Source organism: Muscardinus avellanarius (assembly GCF_963383645.1).
Source record: "Muscardinus avellanarius genome assembly, chromosome: 14".
In the NCBI taxonomy this organism is placed as follows: Eukaryota; Metazoa; Chordata; class Mammalia; order Rodentia; family Gliridae; genus Muscardinus; species Muscardinus avellanarius.
The window spans coordinates 88483960-88503591 of record NC_137800.1 but is presented as its reverse complement, the minus strand read 5'-3'; the positions used below and the strand labels follow the sequence as shown (position 1 = coordinate 88503591).

The 19632-nt window shown below is 51.0% G+C and overlaps 2 protein-coding genes across 2 annotated transcripts; one reads left to right on the top strand and one right to left on the bottom strand.

The window, feature by feature from the left end:
• Positions 1-3244: 3244 nt before the first annotated feature.
• DDX39B (DExD-box helicase 39B) lies at positions 3245-17112 on the top strand (the record flags this gene model as incomplete). The annotated part of the gene is made up of 9 exons (XM_080710370.1): positions 3245-3473; positions 5261-5388; positions 5603-5695; positions 11024-11207; positions 12336-12454; positions 14412-14543; positions 16511-16620; positions 16713-16857; positions 16945-17112. Exons 1-9 carry the CDS (start codon positions 3263-3265, stop codon positions 17110-17112), a joined length of 1290 nt encoding a protein of 429 aa, XP_080566496.1. The 5' UTR covers positions 3245-3262.
• Positions 17113-18009: 897 nt separating this feature from the next.
• Positions 18010-19007, bottom strand: MCCD1 (mitochondrial coiled-coil domain 1; the record flags this gene model as incomplete). The annotated part of the gene is made up of 2 exons (XM_080710151.1): positions 18010-18198; positions 18840-19007. 2 exons carry the CDS (start codon positions 19005-19007, stop codon positions 18010-18012), a joined length of 357 nt encoding a protein of 118 aa, XP_080566277.1.
• Positions 19008-19632: the final 625 nt, after the last annotated feature.

Below are 19632 nucleotides of genomic sequence, written 5' to 3'. Positions count from 1 at the left end.
CTTGTAAACCCATACTTGCATACCTGTAAACCCGTACTGAGACATAGGGATCACATGTTTGTCGCCAGCTTCAGTAACTCAGTAAGGCCCCCTGCAACTTAGTGAGGCCCTGTTTCAAAAATAAAAAGTTAACCGGGTGAGGTGGCGCACAGTTGTAATCCCAGCATTCGGGAGGCTGAGACAGGAGGATCCGGATTCGCGAACAGCCTCAGCTACTTAGCCAGGCCCTTTGCAACTCAGTGACCCTGTTTCAAAATAAAGAATAAAAAATAGGGCTGGGGGTGTAGCTCAGAGGTGGAATGCCCCTGGGTTCTATCTCCAGTATCCCCCCCAAAAAATGTTTTGCATATGTGACTTACTTCTCTATTTGCTTGTCTATAAAGTGGTAGCTACTTCTTAATGTTAAATGGTTAAGTGTACTGAGAGAAAGGGCCAAAGGCTTGTTGTCGTTTTTATTAAGCAGCCAGTCAAGAGGAGGATGTCAAATGTTTCATTCAAGAGAAAAATCCAACCTGAACAATGGGGCTATTGGAGCCAGGCTAAGAACATTTTTTTTTTTTTTTTTTTTTTTTGCGAGTCTCTGGGGATGAAACCCAGGGGCATTCGACCTCCGAGTTACACCCCCCTGCCCTATTTTTTATTCTTTATTTTGAAACAGGGTCTCACTGAGTTGCAGAGGGCCTCACTAAGTAGCTGAGTCTGTCCGCGAACTGCGATCCTCTGGTTTCAGCCTCCCGAATACTGGGATTATTATTATTATTTTTGGTGGTACTGGGGGTGGAACCCAGAGGCTTTCTACCTCCGGGCTATACTTCCAGACCTTTTTAATATTTTATTTGGAAACAGGGTCTCGCTAAGTTGCTGAGAGCCTCACTAAATAGCTGAGGCCGGCTTCGAACCTGTGCGATCCTCCTGTCTCAGCCTCCCAAGCGCGAGGATTACAAGCGTGCGACACCACGCCCGGCCCGAATACTGGGATTAAAAGCGTGTGCCACCACGCCCGGCTAGGCTAAGAACTTTCTGCCCCAATTAACACTATTTATAGAAAAACTTACAACCCTCAAGCTCTACCATTCGTTAACAGTTGGGGCAGAATTAACATCATAACACCCTGTCTCCCATGCTGTGGATGCAGAATACCTTCTTGACTCTCGGCCTTTGCTCACTAGCCCAAGGGCACTAGCGACAGCGGCTTAATATAATTTTGGGCAAATGCCGCCTACAGTTCCCTTGACTGGGAAAGGATCAGGGCAGGAACCCTAGTCACAGTACTCTCACTTGGCTGAGAACAGCCTCCGCCGGCCCCGAGCAGGGGCCAGAGGCGTCGTAGCGTAAGCCTTGCGTCGCGCAGGTCACCTTGACTACCGGGCTAAGGACCCCGTGGGAACTCGCAGCTCCCCCGCCCACCCTCGTTCTACGGGCGTCCATTGAGGGGTGCCTAGAGAGAAGGCCTGCATGGAAAATACCTAAATGAAGAGTTGAGGGGCGTAGGGATCTGTAGAAGAAGGGAATAAGTATAAAAACAGGAAGAGACGTTAGTTTCTTTTATGTGTTTTGTTACTAGCAATAGCGGAGGTGTTAGAAGTGGCTTTGAAAAAATTTCCTGACAGTCATTTTACAAAGGCAACCCCAGAGCCCGCGGAGCTATAAGAACATCCGAAGGTCCTTTCTCCGGCAGCCTGCGCCTGCGCCCTAGCCCCCGAGAAGGCGGGAGGCCTGGGTAGAGGGAAGCCTGGAACCGGAAGTGAAGACAGAAGCCTTTCGTCGCTCTTGCTGCCGCCATACGCGCTCGCCCTGCCCAGGTAAGCTTTGGCCTTCGCTACCATCCGCCTCCATCTGCGCTTCTCCCCATCTTTTGGCCACATGGGCTCCTGATACCCTTTCTATGGACGACAATATGGTCGCTGGGGGATAGTTTGGTAGTTATTTCTGTTGTTTTCATCCTTTTCGAAGGCGAAGAATTATCGGGGGGGGGGAGGCAGGGCAATTAGGGGGGCACAATCCAAGATGGTGGCCCCAGCGCCATTGTGTTCTCTCTGCTCCCGGCTCTTGCAGGAGCCCCTCGCTTACCGGAGGCCCTGGCGACGTCCCGAGGCGGCGCTAGGCGTCCCCTGGTCCTGGGCCTTTGTGAAAGGCGGGGCTCTTCCCTCTGGGCCTTGGCTTAAACCCGCGGGTGATGAGCTAGAGGAGCAGCCCGCTTCCAGGCCCAGTTGGATTTTTCTCATCTCCACTTGATGGCCCTTATTTGTAGCGCTTTCTCAGTGTTTACTTGTGTCATTGTGTCTTTTAGAAAGGTGTCTTACCTGAGGAGTAGCATCAGAGTAATGTGAGTCACTTGGTAAACATTGTTACAGCTGGAGCGAGGATATATCTTAATTAGTTGTTTCCTTCCTCCATATATGAATCTTTTTTCTTTGCTTACTAGCATTTCTGTTTGTTACTGTATCTTTGCGGTTCTTAGGGCTGCAGCAGGGCAGGCCAGTGCCTTGGCACCGAGCGACACCACCCCGACCGTTTTTGTTTGTTTCTTGGTTCAGAGCCATTTCCCTTAGCCCTGCTCCCCGCAGTTAATTATACAGTGGCTCATTAAGAAACGGGAACGAGGGAATTGAGGAACGGGAGGCTGGAGAGCAGAGGGAGGTGAACGGCAGCCACATGATGTTTTCATTTAGAGAAGTGAGCGCTTTGCGCAGTGCTGACCTTAATCTATCACCCTTGACTGATGGCTGCCGTCTTAGGGATCTGCCGCGGTGAGATTATAGGGAAAGCATAGAGTCTTTTTTGAGGGTTTTGAAGGACTTTTACCACCCCTTTTTCACTCCCCTAAGTCATTGGTGATACTCCATGACGTATTCTTCACTGTTACTTAAAATTGGGAATTTATAAGTTGGTCTTACCAATTAACTGGTTTCTGCTACTGTGATCCTAAATCTTGTTGGGAACTGTGTGCCCGGAGCCCACTTTTTCGATTAGATTTGCTTATCGTTTTAACGATTTGCTTATCTGTAACTTTTTCTTTAGCGGGTTTGTAGTTTAGGGAAAGTAAGTTGAGTATGGGGGTGAAAAAGAACTGGTGACGGTCTGCTTGTGACTGATAAAGTTTCTTGTTTTTTCTCTATCCCTCCCCCTAGATCTTCTATCCGAAATTAGTATCATCCTTTTCCTTTACTGTTCATCGACCCCCCCCCCTTCCCCTTGTTTTCACCTATTCTGGAAGAAATCACCCAGAGACTCCGCCCCTTCTCCCCCTGCCGGCCCAGCTATGGCAGAAAATGACGTGGACAATGAGCTCTTGGACTATGAAGACGATGAGGTGGAGACGGCAGCTGGGGGCGATGGGGCCGAGGCCCCTGCCAAGAAGGATGTCAAGGGCTCCTACGTCTCCATCCACAGCTCTGGCTTTCGGGACTTCCTGTTGAAGCCAGAGTTGCTCCGGGCCATTGTCGACTGTGGCTTCGAGCATCCATCAGAAGGTACATGTTCTGTTGGGCGTACTCGTTAGGGTTTTCAGGAGCACAAGAAAGATGTGTTTGTGGTTTCTCGGGTGGTGAAGATTTATATTTAGGATAGACCCGGAAATAAGATACCCACAACAGTCTTAACATAGAACAGGCGTCTACCTTCATGGTATAACAAAAGTGCTAGTGATCCCAAAACAACTTAGAGGACTGCCGTTTGTCCTTGTGCCTGGCTTTTTTTCTTTTTCTTTACTGGCAATGGAACCAAGAGGTATACTACCTCTGAACTATACCTCCAGCCCTATTTTTTATTCTTTCTGTTGAAACCGGATTCCTTAAGTTGGCAGAGGGCCTCACTAAGTATTTGAGGCTGTCTGCGAACTGGGGATCCTCTTGTCTCAGCCTCCCAAGTACTGGGATTAATTTGGAACCAAGATCTCGCTACGTTGCTGAAAGCCTGAGTAAGTTGCTGTGGCTGGCTTTGAACCTGTGATCCTCCCGTCTCGTCCCAAGTATTGGGATTACATGTGTGTGCTACCATGCCTGGCTCTTGTTTGCTAGTTTTTTTTTTTTGTGTTTGTTTTTTGTTTTTTATACTGAGGATTAAACCCAGGAGTATTACCTCCAAGCTACACCCCTCAAGCCCTAGTTTTTATTTATTTTGAAACAGGGTCTCACTAAGTTGCAGAGGGCCTTTTTAAGTAGCTGAGGCTGGCTTTGAACCTGCAATCCTCCTGTTTTAGCCTCCCAAGTACTGGGATTGCAAGTGTGTGTCACTACACCCAGCTCTGTTTGCATGTTTGTTTGTTTATTGCGGTACTAGGAATTGAACCCAGGGGCATTCTACCTCTGAGCTACTCCCTCAGCCCTTTTTATTTATTTATTTATTTTATTTACTTTTTTTTTTTTTTTTTTTTTTTTTTTTAGCGGTACTGGGGGTGGAACCCAGGGCATTCTACCTCTGAGCTATACCCCCCAGCCTTCTTTTTTAATTCTTTATTTGGAAACAGGCTCTCACTGAGTTGCAATGAGCCTCACTAAGTAGCTGAGGCTGGCCACGAATTAATTGCAATCCTCCTGTCTCAGCCTCCCAATTGTTGGGATTACAAGCATGCACCACAATCCCTGGCTTTAGTTTTTGAATTAGTTTAACTAAGTTGTGGAGGGCCTCACTAAAAAGTTGAGGCTGGCCGGCCGTGAACCTGCGATCCTCCTGTCTCAGTCTCCCAAATACTGAGATTACAAGCATGGGCCACCACGCCCAGCTGTTTGCTTGTTTTAAAACTTGTCATTTTGGCTATCAATTTTAAGTATGTAGAAAGGGCCTGCTTGGACCTTTAGTCCTCCTGTTTTGGGCCAGGCCAGCTCTGGTCTCTGGAAACCTTCATGACTGGTCTGGGTCAGGTACCAAGTCCTTTATTTTGTTCAAGGTTGCAGGGTTACGTGACCCAAAGCATGGCAACCTAGGTATGAGAAATGGCCTGTGGCAGGCTCTCAAAAGCCGTGGATTGTTACAGTTTTAAGGAAAATAAGGACAGCCAGGAGCACTGCAGGTGAGCCTTTGGGAGGTGCGAGGGGTTGTTAGCGCCCTGGGGAGGCCTGGATCTGGAGCGAGCAGGAGCCAGAAAGAACTCGGAGGGCCTGATTGGGGTAAATGTAATTGTGCGGGGCAGAGGCAGAGAGGGTCCGAATGCTGGCAAGAGCCAGGTAAGTAGTTTGAGAACCGAGTGAGGAGAGTCTTGGCGAGGTGAGAGGTGGTGGGATTACCTGGCGACTGCAGTTTCTCTTTCCTTCTCTTCTAGTCCAGCACGAGTGCATCCCTCAGGCCATTCTGGGAATGGACGTGCTATGCCAGGCCAAGTCTGGCATGGGAAAGACGGCAGTGTTTGTGCTGGCCACACTGCAGCAGCTGGAGCCAGTTACTGGACAGGTAGGCTTGGCAGTGCTGGCGCCAGGTCAGGGGACCGCGCTCCTGGCCCAGCTGCGAAGCTCGCAGGGTCTCTTCCTCAGAACCAGGGGGAGTGTTTTAAGTGTGGGCTTAGTGATTTAGTCCCAGCATTGAAGCCATTTGTATCATTCTGAGGGGATGGTGGAGGGAGGACCCTGTACTTACCCTGTGGTTATCTCTGTCGGCTTCCCTCCAGGTGTCTGTGCTGGTCATGTGTCACACGAGGGAGTTGGCTTTTCAGATCAGCAAGGAATATGAGCGTTTTTCTAAGTACATGCCCAATGTCAAGGTAAGCCGGGGTGCAGGAACCTGGGGGGTTAGGGTGTGGGCGCAGGAGGGCACCTGAAATTTGTAGGTCAGCAGTGTCTCTGTTCCACAGATGTGAAACACTTAAAAACCTCCACATACGTGGAACCAATAGTAAGTTCCTGCAGAGTTAGGGTGTATAAGAGGTTTTATTAAAATGTTGGACTCAAGCCAGGTGTGGTGGCGCACGCTTGTAATCCCAGCATTGGGGAGGCTGGATCGTGGTTCGCGGACAGCCTCAGTAAGGCCCTCCACAACTCAGACCCGGTTTCAAAGTAAAGAATAAAAAATAGGGCAGGGGCTATAGCTCGAATGTCTAATGCCCCTGGGTTCCATCCCCAGACCTGCAAAAAAATAAAAAAGGAGGACTGTTGGATATTTATTTATTTATCTATTTATTTATTTTGTGGTGCTGGGGGTGGAACCCAGGAACTTTTCTACCTCTGTGCTATTCTCCCAGACCTATTTTATGTTTTATTTAGAAACAGAGTCTCACTAAGTAGCGCTTGTATTTAGTTTCAGAGATGCTGTATTTTAGTTTGTTGTTTGCCTTGGTTTAGCAGCATAAGTACAGTTGTGAAGCATGGAATTCGTGATTGGGCTGTGGACGATGCTTATGCTAGCTTCTTTTTTTTTTTTAACCTTATTTATTTATTTTGCTATACTGGGGACAGAACCCAGGGGCATTCTACCTCCGAGCTATACCCCCAGCCCTATTTTTTAATTTTCTTTTTTTAAAATTTGGTGGCACTGGGGTTCCTGGAAACCCTTCTACCTTCGGGCTTCACTCCCAGACCTATTTTATACTTTTTTATTTGGAAACAGGGTCTCTTAAGCCAGCATGACTGGCTTTGAACCTGCGGGATCCTCCTGTCTCCACCTCTCAAGTGCGGGGATTACAAGCGTGCGCCACCACGCCCGGCTCCTGTTTTTTATTCTATTCTTTGTTTTGAAATAGGGTCTCACTGAATTGCAAGGGCATCACTAAGTAGTTGAGGCTGCCCGTGAACGAACCGCAATCTTCCTGTCTCAGCCTCTGGAATGCTGGGATTACACAGCTACTTAATTTTTTTGGCAGTACTGGGAATTGAACCCAGGGCTTTGTACCTTCTAGGCATAGCACTCTACCACCGAGCTACACCCCAGGCTCACTATGCTCGCTTTGCGTAGCCTTACTGCTTGGCTGATGGTTTTGAGAATTTCAGACAAGGGGAGGATAGAGGCTCTAAATAACTCCTAATTGTGGTGTGTGGATTTTGAGGTTTTTGTTTTGTTTGTTTTGTTTTGTTTTTGTGGTACTGGGGGTGGAACCCAGGGGCTTTTCTACCTCTGGGCTATACTCGCAGACCTATTTTATACTTTATTTGGAAACAAGGTCTCACTAAGTTGCTGAGAGCCTAAGTAGCTGAGACTGGCTTCAAACCTATGATCCTCCTGTCTCAGCCTCCCAAGCACGGAGATTACAAGCGTGCACCACCACGCCCAACGAGAATTTCTTAAAATGGCAGAAAATCAAGATGTCTCAGTATCACAACAGTTTGTTTTTCCATTATATAGCCTCAGCATTCCTAGTATAGATCCCATACCCATAGCTTCAGTATTATTTGGGAACTTGATGGAAATACAGATTATACTTTTTGAGTGTGAAAATAACGTTATGACAGCGATCACTGATGTTTATAACTTCTGTCTTCCTGGCTTGGATGGCTCAGGAACACTATTGTTCACAGTGTTGCACACTCTCCTAGTCGTAGTGTAGTGTCCTGTGCCTGTGATAGGAAAATGCTTAAGCAATCCAGAAGGTTTTATAACAGGATGTGTGTTCTAAGGTAAACATGTAACTATTCTTAAAAACTGAAATGGTTCTGTGCAACCAAATCCCAGGGGCATTCTACCTCAGCTGTACCGCCAGCCCTATTTTTCTTCTTTATTTTGAAACAGAGTCTTGCTGTGTGGCTGGCTGCGATCCTCCTGTCTTGGCCTCCTGAATGCTGGGATTGCAAGCATGTGACACCACGCCTGGCTTTTTTATGACTTTTTTTGGGGGGGGGGTCTGGGGATGGAACCCAGGGGCATTTGAGCTCCGAGCTACATTCCCTGCCCTACTTCTTATATTTTGAAACAGGACCTAAATAGCTGAGGCTGTCTGCGAACAGTGATCCTGCGGCCTCAGCCTCCTGAATGCGGGGATTACAAGTGTGCGTCACCACGCCCAGCTACTTAACTTTTTACACTACTTCTCCCATTCCCATTCTGGAAGCTCCGTATTAGTTCTTTTAAGTAAGATCCAAAGGCCATATGTATCTATATTGTCAAGGCTACTTGTCTTACTTTGCCACGGTTATAGGTTTGCTTTAAATTTTTTTCACCAAGTAGTTGTATCTGTAGGTTGATTCTAAAAGTTGGGAGCCATGTATATTGTTGTAACTATGGGTACATTTATTGTTGAGTCCAGCAGTGGGCTAGGATTGTGTTCCTTCTCTGAAGGCCCTTTTACCATTTAGAATGTTCCTGGTGTCAAACTCAGATACCAGCCAGGCACTGTGTGACTCAGGTAGAATGCCTTTCGGTTCAATCCTCAGTACAGAAACAAAAATGTTAGGCGTGGTAGCGCATACTTGTAATCCCAGTACTTGGGAGGTGGAAACAGGAGGATCACAGCCTCGGCAACTTGTGAGGCCCTCCGCAACTCAGTGAGACCCTGTTTCAAAATAAGGAATAAAAGAGCCTGGTGTGATGGCGCACGCTTGTAATTCCAGTATTCGGGAGGCTGAGACAGAAGGATCACAGTTCGCAGCCAGCTTCATTTACTTAGTGAGGTCCTTTGCAACTCAGACCTTTTTTTCAAAGTAAAGAATGGAAAATGGGGCTGGGAGCCGGGCATGATGGAGCACGCTTGTAATCCCAGCATTCAGGAGGCTGAGATTGGAGGATCTCAGTTCGTAGGCAGCCTCAGCTACTTAGTGAGGCCCTCTGCAACTTAGTGAGACCCTGTTTCAAAAATAAAGAAAAAATAGGGCAAGGGGTGTAGCTCAGAGGTCAAATGCCCCTGGGTTTCATCCCCAAACCTTCAAAAAAAAATGAAAATAGGGCTGGGGGTGTAGCTCGGTGGTAGAATACACCAGGACTCCATACCCAGTACCAGCCAAAAAAAGGGGGAGGGAATAAAATAATAGGGCTGGGAATGTAGCTTAGCAGTAGACTATCCCTAGGCTTAATCCCCCATGTCGCACAAAAAGAGAAGGCCAGGCGTGGTGGTGCAAGCTTATAATCTCAGGACTTGGGAGGCCAAGACAGGAGGATTGCAGGTTCGAGGACAACTTCAGAAAGTAGTGAGACTCTCATCAACCTAGCAAGGGACTATTTCAAAATAAAAATTAAGCCGGGCATGGTGGCGCATGCTTGTAATCCCCGCACTTGGGAGGCGGAGACAGGAGGATCATGCTGATTCGGAGCCAGCCTCACTGGCTTGAGACCCTGTTTCCAAATTTAAAAAAAGTATAAAATAGGTCTGGGAGTGTAGCCTGGAGGTAGAAGGGCTTCCAGGAACCCCAGTACCACCAAAAAAAACAAAAATTAAAAATAGGGTTGGGGATGTAGCTTGGAGTTAAAGTGCCCTTGGATTCCATCTCCAGTACCACAAAGAAATAAAAATAAGGCATGGGGTGTATTTCAGAGATAGAAAGCCCCTATGTTTCAACCTCAGCACCACAAAATAAGTAAATAAAAAATAAAATAGGGCATAGGGTATACTTGTAGGTAGAATGCTCCTGGGTTCAATCCCCAGCACCACAAAAGAAAAGAAAGCCAGGTAGGAGACTGGGTGCAGTCGTGAGTTGCAGGGCAGCCTTTCTCCCCCCAGAAATCACTTAGCACTTTATTTATTCCTGTTAAGAATTGTTGGAATAGCTGGGCGTGGTGGCACACTTCTTTAATCCTAGTACTTGCACGGCTGAGACAGGAAGATTGCAGGTTTGAGGCCAGCCTCAGCTGCTTAGTGAGGCCCTTCTCAACTTAATGCCTCTTCAAAAAGAAAGCATAAAATGGGCTGAGCGTGTAGCTCAGAGGTAGAATGCCCCTGGGTTCAATCCCCAGCACCACACACCCCCCAAAAAATGTTAGTGACTCGTGGAAGAGGCTGGGCCAGTGTTACAGAAGTCCATTCCCGGCTTGTCTGCTCACTCTCCATCACATTGTGGCCTGTTCTTTCCTCCCAGATTTCTCAGGAACTAAGACTTATGTTTACAAGTTTAACTGATTCGAGTTAAATATTTTTGGCAGAATCATTCTTAGGTGATGCCGTACCTCCCATTTTGCTAGAAACCTAGCTGACCCAGAATTAACAATTTTAGATTTAAATAGAAAAAGAAAAAAGATTCCATGGGTCATGGCAGTCTGATTCCTTAATGATTTTTTCCCCTTTGAAAACAGATTCTGCTATTACTTTATATACAATATTACGGCCCTGATCTTAACAACCCTTTGCCTAAGAGTTTAAACAGGAATCATACATTTAGCCCTAATCAGTTTGTGTGCCAGTTTAGTTAAGAAAGCTTGGTGCTTTTTTTTTGTTGTGGTGGTACTGGGGATTGTGCCCAGGCATTCTACCTCTGAGCTATACTCTCAGCCTTTTTTTTTTTTTGTGGTACTGGGGTTCCTGGAAGCCCTTCTACCTCCGGGCTATACTCCCAGACCTATTTTTACCTTTTTTATTTGGAAACAGGGTCCTCCTAATCCAGCGCGCCCGGCTGGCTTCAAACTTGCGCGATCCTCCTGTCTCTGCCTCCCAAGCGTGGGGATTACAAGCGTGCGCCACCACGCCCGGCTACTCTCAGCCCTTTTTATTTTATATTTTGAAACTGGATCTTGCTAAGTTGCTGAGGCTGACTTGGAACCTCTATCCTCCTATCTCAGCCACTCAAGAACTGGGGTTACAGGCATGCGCCACTGCTTCTGGCTCTCAACTCTTGTTTCTTTTTTTTTTTTGGTGGTACTGGGGGTGGAACCCAGGGGCCTTCTACCTCCAGGCTATACTCCCAGACCTATTTTATACTTTATTTGGAAACAGGGTCTCACTAAGTTGCTGAGAGCCTCACTAAGTAGCTGAGGCTGGCTTCGAACCGGTGTGATCCTCCTGTCTCTGCCTCCCAAGAGCGGGAATTACAAGCGTGCGCCACCACACCCGGCTTTCACTCTTGTTTCTTGTAGTTCCAAAATGTCCTAACAATTGTCAGAACAAACTGGAAGTAGGGAACTCTAGGAAGGTTGGGGCCTTTTCTTCTGGTAAGGCCTTTCTCTCCTGGCGTGGCAGGTCGCTGTGTTTTTTGGTGGTCTGTCTATCAAGAAGGATGAAGAGGTGCTGAAGAAGAACTGCCCGCATATCGTCGTGGGGACTCCTGGCCGCATCCTAGCCCTGGCTCGCAATAAGAGCCTCAACCTCAAACACATTAAACACTTTATCCTGGATGAGTGTGATAAGATGCTTGAACAACTCGGTGAGTGGTTGTGCCGGGGCTGGCTTGTGGTCCAGGCGTTGTCCTCAGAGCCAAATGATGTTCATTTGATTTGATAAAGGAGCACTCGGGTGCAAGGACGACTCTCATCTATCACCCATGACTGATGGCTCTGAGTTCCCTGGACCGCCTTTTCAGACTTTTTCCCCAGGGCTGGGGCTAGGTCACGGTCTTGTTCCTGCTAAACATGTGCTCTCCTCCTGAGCTGCACCCCAGCCTTCTGATCGTCCTCTCTGTAGATGTTGAATAAGTCATCACCACCCCCTTTTCTGTCAGGCCTCCAGAATGTCTGAGGAGACAGTAAACAAGGAGATGTCTCCCCGTGGCATTCTTGGCTGGGCATAGATGATCAGAATTGATAGCTGGGCCAATTTCTACACTTAGGTTCTAGGGTTGATGTGGTAAGAGCCGAGTTTGAGTGGGGTGGGAGCCAGGCGTGCGTTTCAGTTTGTGTTGACGGTGAGTTGTGAGGTGGGCTCTGGGTGGAGGTCCATGTTGCTGGCTGTGGGTTCCATGTGATAGGAGGAGGTCCAAACGGACTGGCGCCAAGTCGGCACAAGGGGTCTGTTGTGCTGTTGTGGACAGCTGGCGCCCGGGTGTGAGAGGAGAGGAGGGGCCTACGAGGCCCTTGTTGAGGATTGAGCCCAGGGGTGAGAACCACACCTACAACCCTATTTTATTTTTGTCTCGAAACAGGGCCTCACTAAGCTGCTGGGGCTGGCTGCAAACCTAGGCTTTTTTTTTTAAGACCTTGTCTTGAGTGTGGTGGCACACACCTGTAATCCCAGTGCTTGAGAGGCAGACAGGAGGATCACAGGTTGGAAACCAGTCTCAGCAATTTAGTGAGACTCAGCAACCTAGCGAGACCCTGTTTCTAAAGAAAGATATAAAAAAGAGGGAGAATACCCTAAGTCAGTCCCCAGGAACAGCCCCACATCCACTTGGACCAGGTCCTTGTGAGCCTCTACGTGGGGCAGAAGAGACCTGAGGTCATGGGGTTTTCTTAAATGACTCGTAGCTCAACTGTTTCCAGCATTCCTCACGTTACTGGGAAGTCTGTTGCTAATCTTTGTACGGGTCTTTATTCTCTGGCATCGCTTGTTCTTGTAGACATGCGTCGGGATGTCCAGGAAATTTTTCGCATGACCCCCCACGAGAAGCAGGTCATGATGTTCAGTGCTACTTTGAGCAAAGAGATCCGCCCAGTCTGCCGCAAGTTCATGCAAGATGTAAATACCCTTCTACCTTCTCTCCCTCCGCTCCCCGCCCGTGCCTCCTCCCCTTCCTCGCCCTCTTCCTCCAGGCTCCCTTGCCCTCAAGTGCCAAGAAGGGAGCTTGTCCCCACCTGGGAGCGACGACTCCTTGAAGAGACCACAGAGGCAGAGGCAGAGACAGCTAGCGTAGGGCCTGCGCGGGTGCCAGGGAAACTCCGGAAGACTTGGTCGGGTTAACGTGAGAGCGGGTAGTGTCCGACTTTTTTTTTATCCCAACCTTTTTGAACCTCTTCTTTTTGGGGGAGGGCAGGACTCTCTGCCCTACCACCCGCCCATCGTCTCCTACGGCCCCCTACAGCCACGCACACAAGGTGGCAGCGAGCATAAGCTGGAGCCTTCTGCTCACCCAGACGCACACTTCCCGGTGGCAGGAGAGCAAGAGAGGGACAGACAGACAGACCGCAGGGCATGGCCGCAAGAAGAGCACACAGCACAGACGAATCTGCCCCTCCCGCCTCCAGGGGTGGGGGCCTCTGGCACCTCAGTCCCCATCCCACCCCCACCCACACCTCCTCGCACGGCGGAGCCATGGTGATGTGAGCTGGCAGCAGAGACCACCGAGGCAACGCGGGAGAGCGACGGCGCCCAGCTGTGGATGGCGGCAGCGGAGGCCGCGGGGACCTGACCAGGAAGCCGAGGACCAAGCCAGCCTCTTTTTCTGCTCCCGGTGTTTTTCCTGAACCTAACACGTGCTGCGCCCCGCTTCCCCCCATATGTGTTGGGGGAGGGGTGTCCCAAAAGGGGTGGTGGATTTTTTTTCTTTTTTCTTTAAAACATTCTTTTTGGAGAGGGAAATGAGAAAGGTAAAGCGCAGCGCCCGCTTGACTGGGCAGGCGGGTGTTTTACTGGAGCGCGGCCCTCCCTGCCCTCTCCCTCCCGCAGTGCCCCACTTGGCTCTGAGCAGGTGGGCGCTGGCCTCCCTCCCTCCCCACGCCTTCCCCGGGCGGCCACCTCTTCAGCTGCACTTGGGGCCGGGTAGAGTTGAAGGAGGCCTCGGAGCTTCTCTTTGGGCAGCCCGCCTTGCTGGCCCTTCCGGGATTCCGCTTCTGGGTTTTCCCTGTGCACACACCTGTCTTTCCCTCTTGGTGCCTGGGTCTTTGTCCAGTGTCCCAGGGTATGGCGGAGACTGTTAGGAAGTCAGCTGGCGGTGTGGTGTCAGTTTCTGACGTTTTATGCCACTTACGCCTTCGAGGGTTGTGTGTGTTGTTTTTTATCGTTAGGACTTAAAGGTGGACGGCTCTCTGCCACTCCGTTTTTCCTGGTACTGTCCATGTAAATCTGTAGAGGGTCTGACTCTCGGTCCAGAGACCAGTGGCGCCTAAACCTGTTACCTGTCTCAGGCGGTGCTCACTCACCTCGAGCAGGTTTCTGCTTTGCCTTTAAGGCGTTTTGACTAGATGGCCGCATTCTGCTCTTACAGCGTCTCCTTTCCTCCTGTGTGCGCGTCTCCTAGTGGGGAGCGCTCGACGGAGCGGCCTCGTCCTCCGCAGCCTCCCCGGGCTCTGCTGGCGAGTCTGGCCTCGAGTTGTGTCTGCTCCTTCCCGAGCAAGCGTTGGGGGTTTTCTCCCGTGGCGCCCGTCCTCCTTGAGCTCCCCGTCCACCTCTCCGCCCAGGGCCGCAGCGTGCCGGCCGCAGCGTGCCGTTGGGTGGTCTCGCCACTGTTACTTGGCAGCTTTCCTTTTTCCCATGTCAGATTTCAGTTGAGCTGTCTTCAAATTCAACTGTTTGGAAGGAAATTAGGTCTACCATGAAAGAGACCGCAGTGGAGCGGGATTTTTGGTGGTGGGATGGGGCTTCCAGTCTTCTCTTCTCCCCATCCCCCATGGGGTGTTTGGAGATCAGCGTCCTCCGCCCCCCCAGGTTTAACCCCCCCGCTCTGCCCTCCTCCCGCTCCCTCCCCTTGCCCCCCCAGCCAATGGAGATCTTCGTGGATGATGAGACGAAGTTGACGCTGCACGGGTTGCAGCAGTACTACGTGAAACTGAAGGACAACGAGAAGAACCGGAAGCTCTTTGACCTTCTGGATGTCCTTGAGTTCAACCAGGTCAGTTGTTGAAGGCTCGGCAGAGGATGGCCGCTGGATACAGCTGTAGCAGAGACCTGTGGATTTATTTTATTTTTTTCCTCTGGTGCTGGGGATTGAACCCAGAGGCGTTTTACCTCTGAGCTACACCCCCAGCTCTACTTTTTTAAATTTGGAAACAGGGTCTCACTTAAGTTGCAGCGGCTGGCCACAAACCTGCGTGTTAAATAGCTGCCTGTTGAGGTGTCCCATAGGAGGGGAAGCGGTGAAGAAACTCACTTAAATGAGAATAGAAGTGTCTTGGGATTGGGGGAACCTGAAGAGGTAGAGCTGTCCTTCTGTCTCGTGACTGGCGTGGGTAGGTAAGAGACTCCAAGTAAACTCCCCAGAGTGAGCCCTCCGCAGACGGGTTCCAGTCCGTTTCTAGAAGTCTCACGCTTTTTCAGGCATATGGGGTTCTTGAATCGGATTGTTTCTTAAGCCCCTTATTTGTGTTACGGGAGGTAACACAGGGGCACTCTACCTCTGAGCTACAGCCCAGCACTATTTTACTTGTTTAAATCTTGAAGGAGGCTCTCTCTAAGTTGTCCAGGGCCTCACTGTTGCCCATGCTGGCCTCAAACCTGCGAGCCTCCCCAGCACAGGGATTACCCTGCTCGCCACCGTGCCCGGCTCCTTGTACTTGATACACTTGACTTTACTGAGGAGGACGTCACTGAGTCTTAGCTAAGTGGTTGAGGAGGAGCATTATTCCATCGCTTACCTGGGTGTGGTCTCTTTGCCTTAAAATTTTAATGCTTCCTAGAATTCAGGTAATTCCCTCGGGTTTAGTGAGTTTTTGGTTTTGTTTTATTTTTTATTTTATTTTTTTGGTACTGAAAATTGAACTCAGGCATTAAGCTACACCCCCAGCCCTATTTTATTTTATTTTTTTGTGGTACTTGGGATTGAACCCAGGGGCATTTTATCTCTGAGCTACACTCTCTGCAATATTATTCTTTTTTGGTGGTACTGGGGATGAAACCCAAGGCCTTCTATCTCCAGGCTACACTCCCAGACCTATTTTATATTTTATTTGGAAACAGGGTCTCTTAAGCTAACTGAGGCTGGCTTCAAACCAGCGCGATCCTCCTGTCTCAGCCTCCCAAGCACGGGGATTACAAGCGTGCGCCACCACGCCCCGCATATTCTTTATTTTGAAATAGGATCTCACTAAGTTTCAGAAGGCTTCTGAAGTTGGTAAGGCTGGCTGCGAACCTGTGATCCTCCTGTTTCAAGTCTCCCAAGGACTGGGATTACAAGCATTTGCCACACCTGGCTTTTTTTTTTTTTTTTTTTTTTTTTTTGGTGTGTGTGTGGGGGTACTGGGGGTGGAACCCAGGGACTTTCTACCTCCCTGACTTGGCTACACTCCCAGACCTATTTTATACTTTATTTGGAAACAGGGTCTCACTTAGTTGCTGAGAGCCTCACTAAGTAGCTGAGGCTGGCTTTGAACCTGCGCGATCCTCCTGTTTCAGCCTCCCAAGCGTGGGGATCACAAGCGTGCACCACGCCCAGCCCTGTTTTGTTTTTTTATTTGGTACGGCCACGGACCTGTGAGCGCAGTCTCCCAAGTACTGGGATTCCGAGTGTGCTGCGCTTAGCTAGCTCTAGTGTTTTGGTGTCGGGAATATCAGTCTTTCTAGGTTTTGGTTCTCAGCTTTAGAATGTTCCCGTGAGGTAGCCTCAGCCTTTTCTCCTCACGTGTCCACCCGTTGGGTTACCATTCTCCACGCCGCCTCGGAGGCCTGCCTGTGCCTGCTCAGGGAAAATCAGCTGGGAAAGATTAAGTTCTGTTCAGGGCAGAAGAGGAAGTATGTGGTGGGGGGAGCAGCAGGGACCAAGAGGAGTTCCTTTAGAAGAGTGAAGTCCCCGAAAGCTCTTCTCCATGTAACCTCTCTCACACAATGACACGCCCTGCACACGCCACCCCTGGGCACACGCAGGTGGTGATCTTTGTGAAGTCCGTGCAGCGGTGCATCGCCCTGGCCCAGCTGCTGGTGGAGCAGAACTTCCCAGCCATCGCCATCCACCGCGGGATGCCCCAGGAGGAGAGGTGAGCTGCCAGCGGGGAGGGCGGGGTCCCTAGGGAAAGGGCCGTGGAGACAAGGGAACCTCAACATTTTTCTGATTTCCTCTTTCATGAAGGCTTTCTCGGTATCAGCAGTTTAAAGATTTTCAACGACGAATTCTCGTGGCCACCAACCTGTTTGGCCGAGGCATGGACATCGAGCGGGTGAACATAGCCTTTAACTATGACATGCCCGAGGACTCTGACACCTACCTGCACCGGGTGAGCCCTCCTCGCGCCTGCCTTCCTCTTCCCTCTCCAGGCGGCGCTCTCGGGCTCCTGGGCTTACAGCGCTTGGTCTCCTTGCAGGTGGCCAGAGCAGGCCGGTTTGGCACCAAGGGCTTGGCCATCACGTTCGTGTCCGATGAGAACGACGCCAAGATCCTGAATGACGTGCAGGACCGCTTTGAGGTTAACATCAGCGAGTTGCCCGATGAGATCGACATCTCCTCCTACAGTGAGTCCTCCGGCCCCTGAATCCCCTGTGCAGAGCGGCCACGCAGCGCGTAGTTCGGCGCTTGACTCCTTCCTTCCTGCCCCTAGTCTCTGTCTGCTTTCTCATCAAAGAATTTCTTTGGTCCCTGGTCTGTCCTCTGAACCCCCACAGTACACAAACATCTGTGTGTGGCGGGGGGTGCTGGGGATTGAACTCTGGGACGGTCTATCTCCGAGGTACACCTCCAGCCTTTTTTTTTTTTTTTTTTTGTGGTGCTGGGGGTGGAATCCAAGGGCTTTTCTACCTCCCGGCTATACGTCCAGACCTGTTTTATACTTTATTTGGAAACAGGATCTCACTAAGTTGCTGAGAGCCTCACTAAGTAGCCAAGGCTGGCTTTGAACCTGTGCGATCCTCCTGTCTCAGCCTCGCAAGTCCTGGGATCACAGGCGTGCACCACCACGCCCAGCTGCTTACCGCAGACTGACTACCATGTTCTCTCTCCAGTTGAACAGACACGGTAGAGGACTCGCCCATCCGGAATGCGGCGTCTTACCTCTTCAGGAGAAGACAGCAGGCGTTGGTGGACGAGACACTCCTGCCGCCGCCTGTAGCCCCCCCACCCCCCGACCCCAGGCGCCCTTTTGCATCGTCACCACTCCTAAGCCCCATTCCTGATTTATCAGAATTTTTTTAACAAAACTAAAAATGAAACACAGATGTCTGTAGTGTCTGATGGTGCTGTCTTTATTGTGTTTACGATGCGGGTATTTACGGCCTGATCAGGGGCAAGTTTCTGAGGGCTCCGTGCCCTGCTTGGGCCGCGCCAGAGAGGGAGTAAGACTGCAGTATGGTGGCTGGCCCTTGGGGTCTTCCATCTTCCGGGTGGCCTGGCAGGGGCTGCAGCGTCCTGGAGGCTTGTGGTGGGCCTGGGCCGCTCAGGCGCCTCCGCGCAGGCTCTCCTGGTGCCTCCTCATCTGCTCCTTCAGCTTCTGGATCTTGAGCACGAGGGCCTGGGCCTCCCAGGCGCCCTCCTGCCCCTCCAGCAGCGCCTGGTACAGCTCCAGCTGCTGCTCCAGCATCTCCTCGGCCTGGGCCAGCTCAGCTGAGCGCTGGGGCCGCACCCCCTGTGTGGAGGAGACGACCTCGTCAGGCCTGAGTAGAAGGCAGCTCTGCCTGCCTTTCCCCTTTTTTGGGGGTGGGGTGGGTACTGGGTTCCAGGGACATTTACCTCCGAGCTACACCCCAGCCCATTTTTTTTTTTTTTATTCTTTATTTTGAGACAGGGTCTCATTGAGTTGCAAAGGGCCTCACTAAATACCTGAGGCTGTCCACAAACCGCAATCCTCAGGTCTCAGCCTCCCAAATGCTGGGGTTACAAGCGTGTATCACCCGGCTTTTCCCCCCTTTTTGACCCCATTAGTTCAAGGCTATCTGAAGCTAAGGTTTCCTAGGCTAGGTGGGGGTGGGCACCACCATCACTGACCCAGGGCCATACCTCGTCTGTAAGTTTATGGGGACAGGCAGGCTGGCTGTCCCTCCCCCCTTAAGAAATAATTAACAGATGAGGGGAAAATTCCTGTTCAAGGACTTGGTGGACCGTGCAGCTGAAGAGGGAGGAGGGAGGAGAGGGAGCCCTGAGGGCCTGGCTGGGCTGGGGCGGAAGGAGCTGGGGAGTCGGGCTGCAGGGCTCTGCTGGAAGGGGGTTGAGAGGACTTCGGCCCCTCCAGTGTGCATCTTCATGCCCCTCCTACCCAGTGCCACTTACCCTGGAAGGCGGCTTGGTCTTCCTGCTCCCTGTGGGGCTGCTCTCTTCCAGGCTTGCCTTGGGGTTCTGGGAGCAGGAGCCCCGGGATCCTTGAGGGGCTGGGGGCCAGGAGGGCAGCAGGCGGCGGAGGCAGCCGCACCGAGTGAGCCTGGGCAGAGGCAGGACCATGGTGATGGAGCAGGCCGTTACGCGGCTGTCGGCCACCAGGAACTGGCTCCCGCTGGGCCTCAGGGCAGTGCCTGGCCCTGCCCAGGCGCCGCCCCCTCCCATGTGTCCCCACCTTCTGCCAGCCTGACCAGCCAGAGTCCAGGAACTTGAGTTTCTAGTGTGAACATGTTCCTGCCAGTTTAGACAGAACCGGCTTTAGAACCCGGTGCCCCCGGCTACCAAGTCAGAAACCCAAGCGCTGTTCCCAACTTCTCAGCTGAGGCCAGGCGGCAGGTGGCTCCCCTCAGCCCTCAGGCAGTGTTGGTGGGGCCTCCGTGGGGCCAAATGTGCTCAAGGAGCCACAGCTGTTTGTGGGAGAGCCTGGAGGTTCATGTGTAGGCCCTCTTCCTCCTCTGGCTGGCCCAGGCTTTTTATCTTCCCGGCTTTGTGTTGCCCGGGGTAGGGTCGCTGCCTTCGCAGGGCTGTGGGGCACCTGTGTGTGACTTGCACTGTGGTTTTTGACGTGTGCTGCAGCACGGGTGTTGGCTCTGCTGAGCCCTTGCATGCCTACACACCTGTACCACAGCCCCGTTTACATGCTGTGCGTGTGAGTCAGTACAAGACAAAGTGGTGTCAGCCCGAGGCC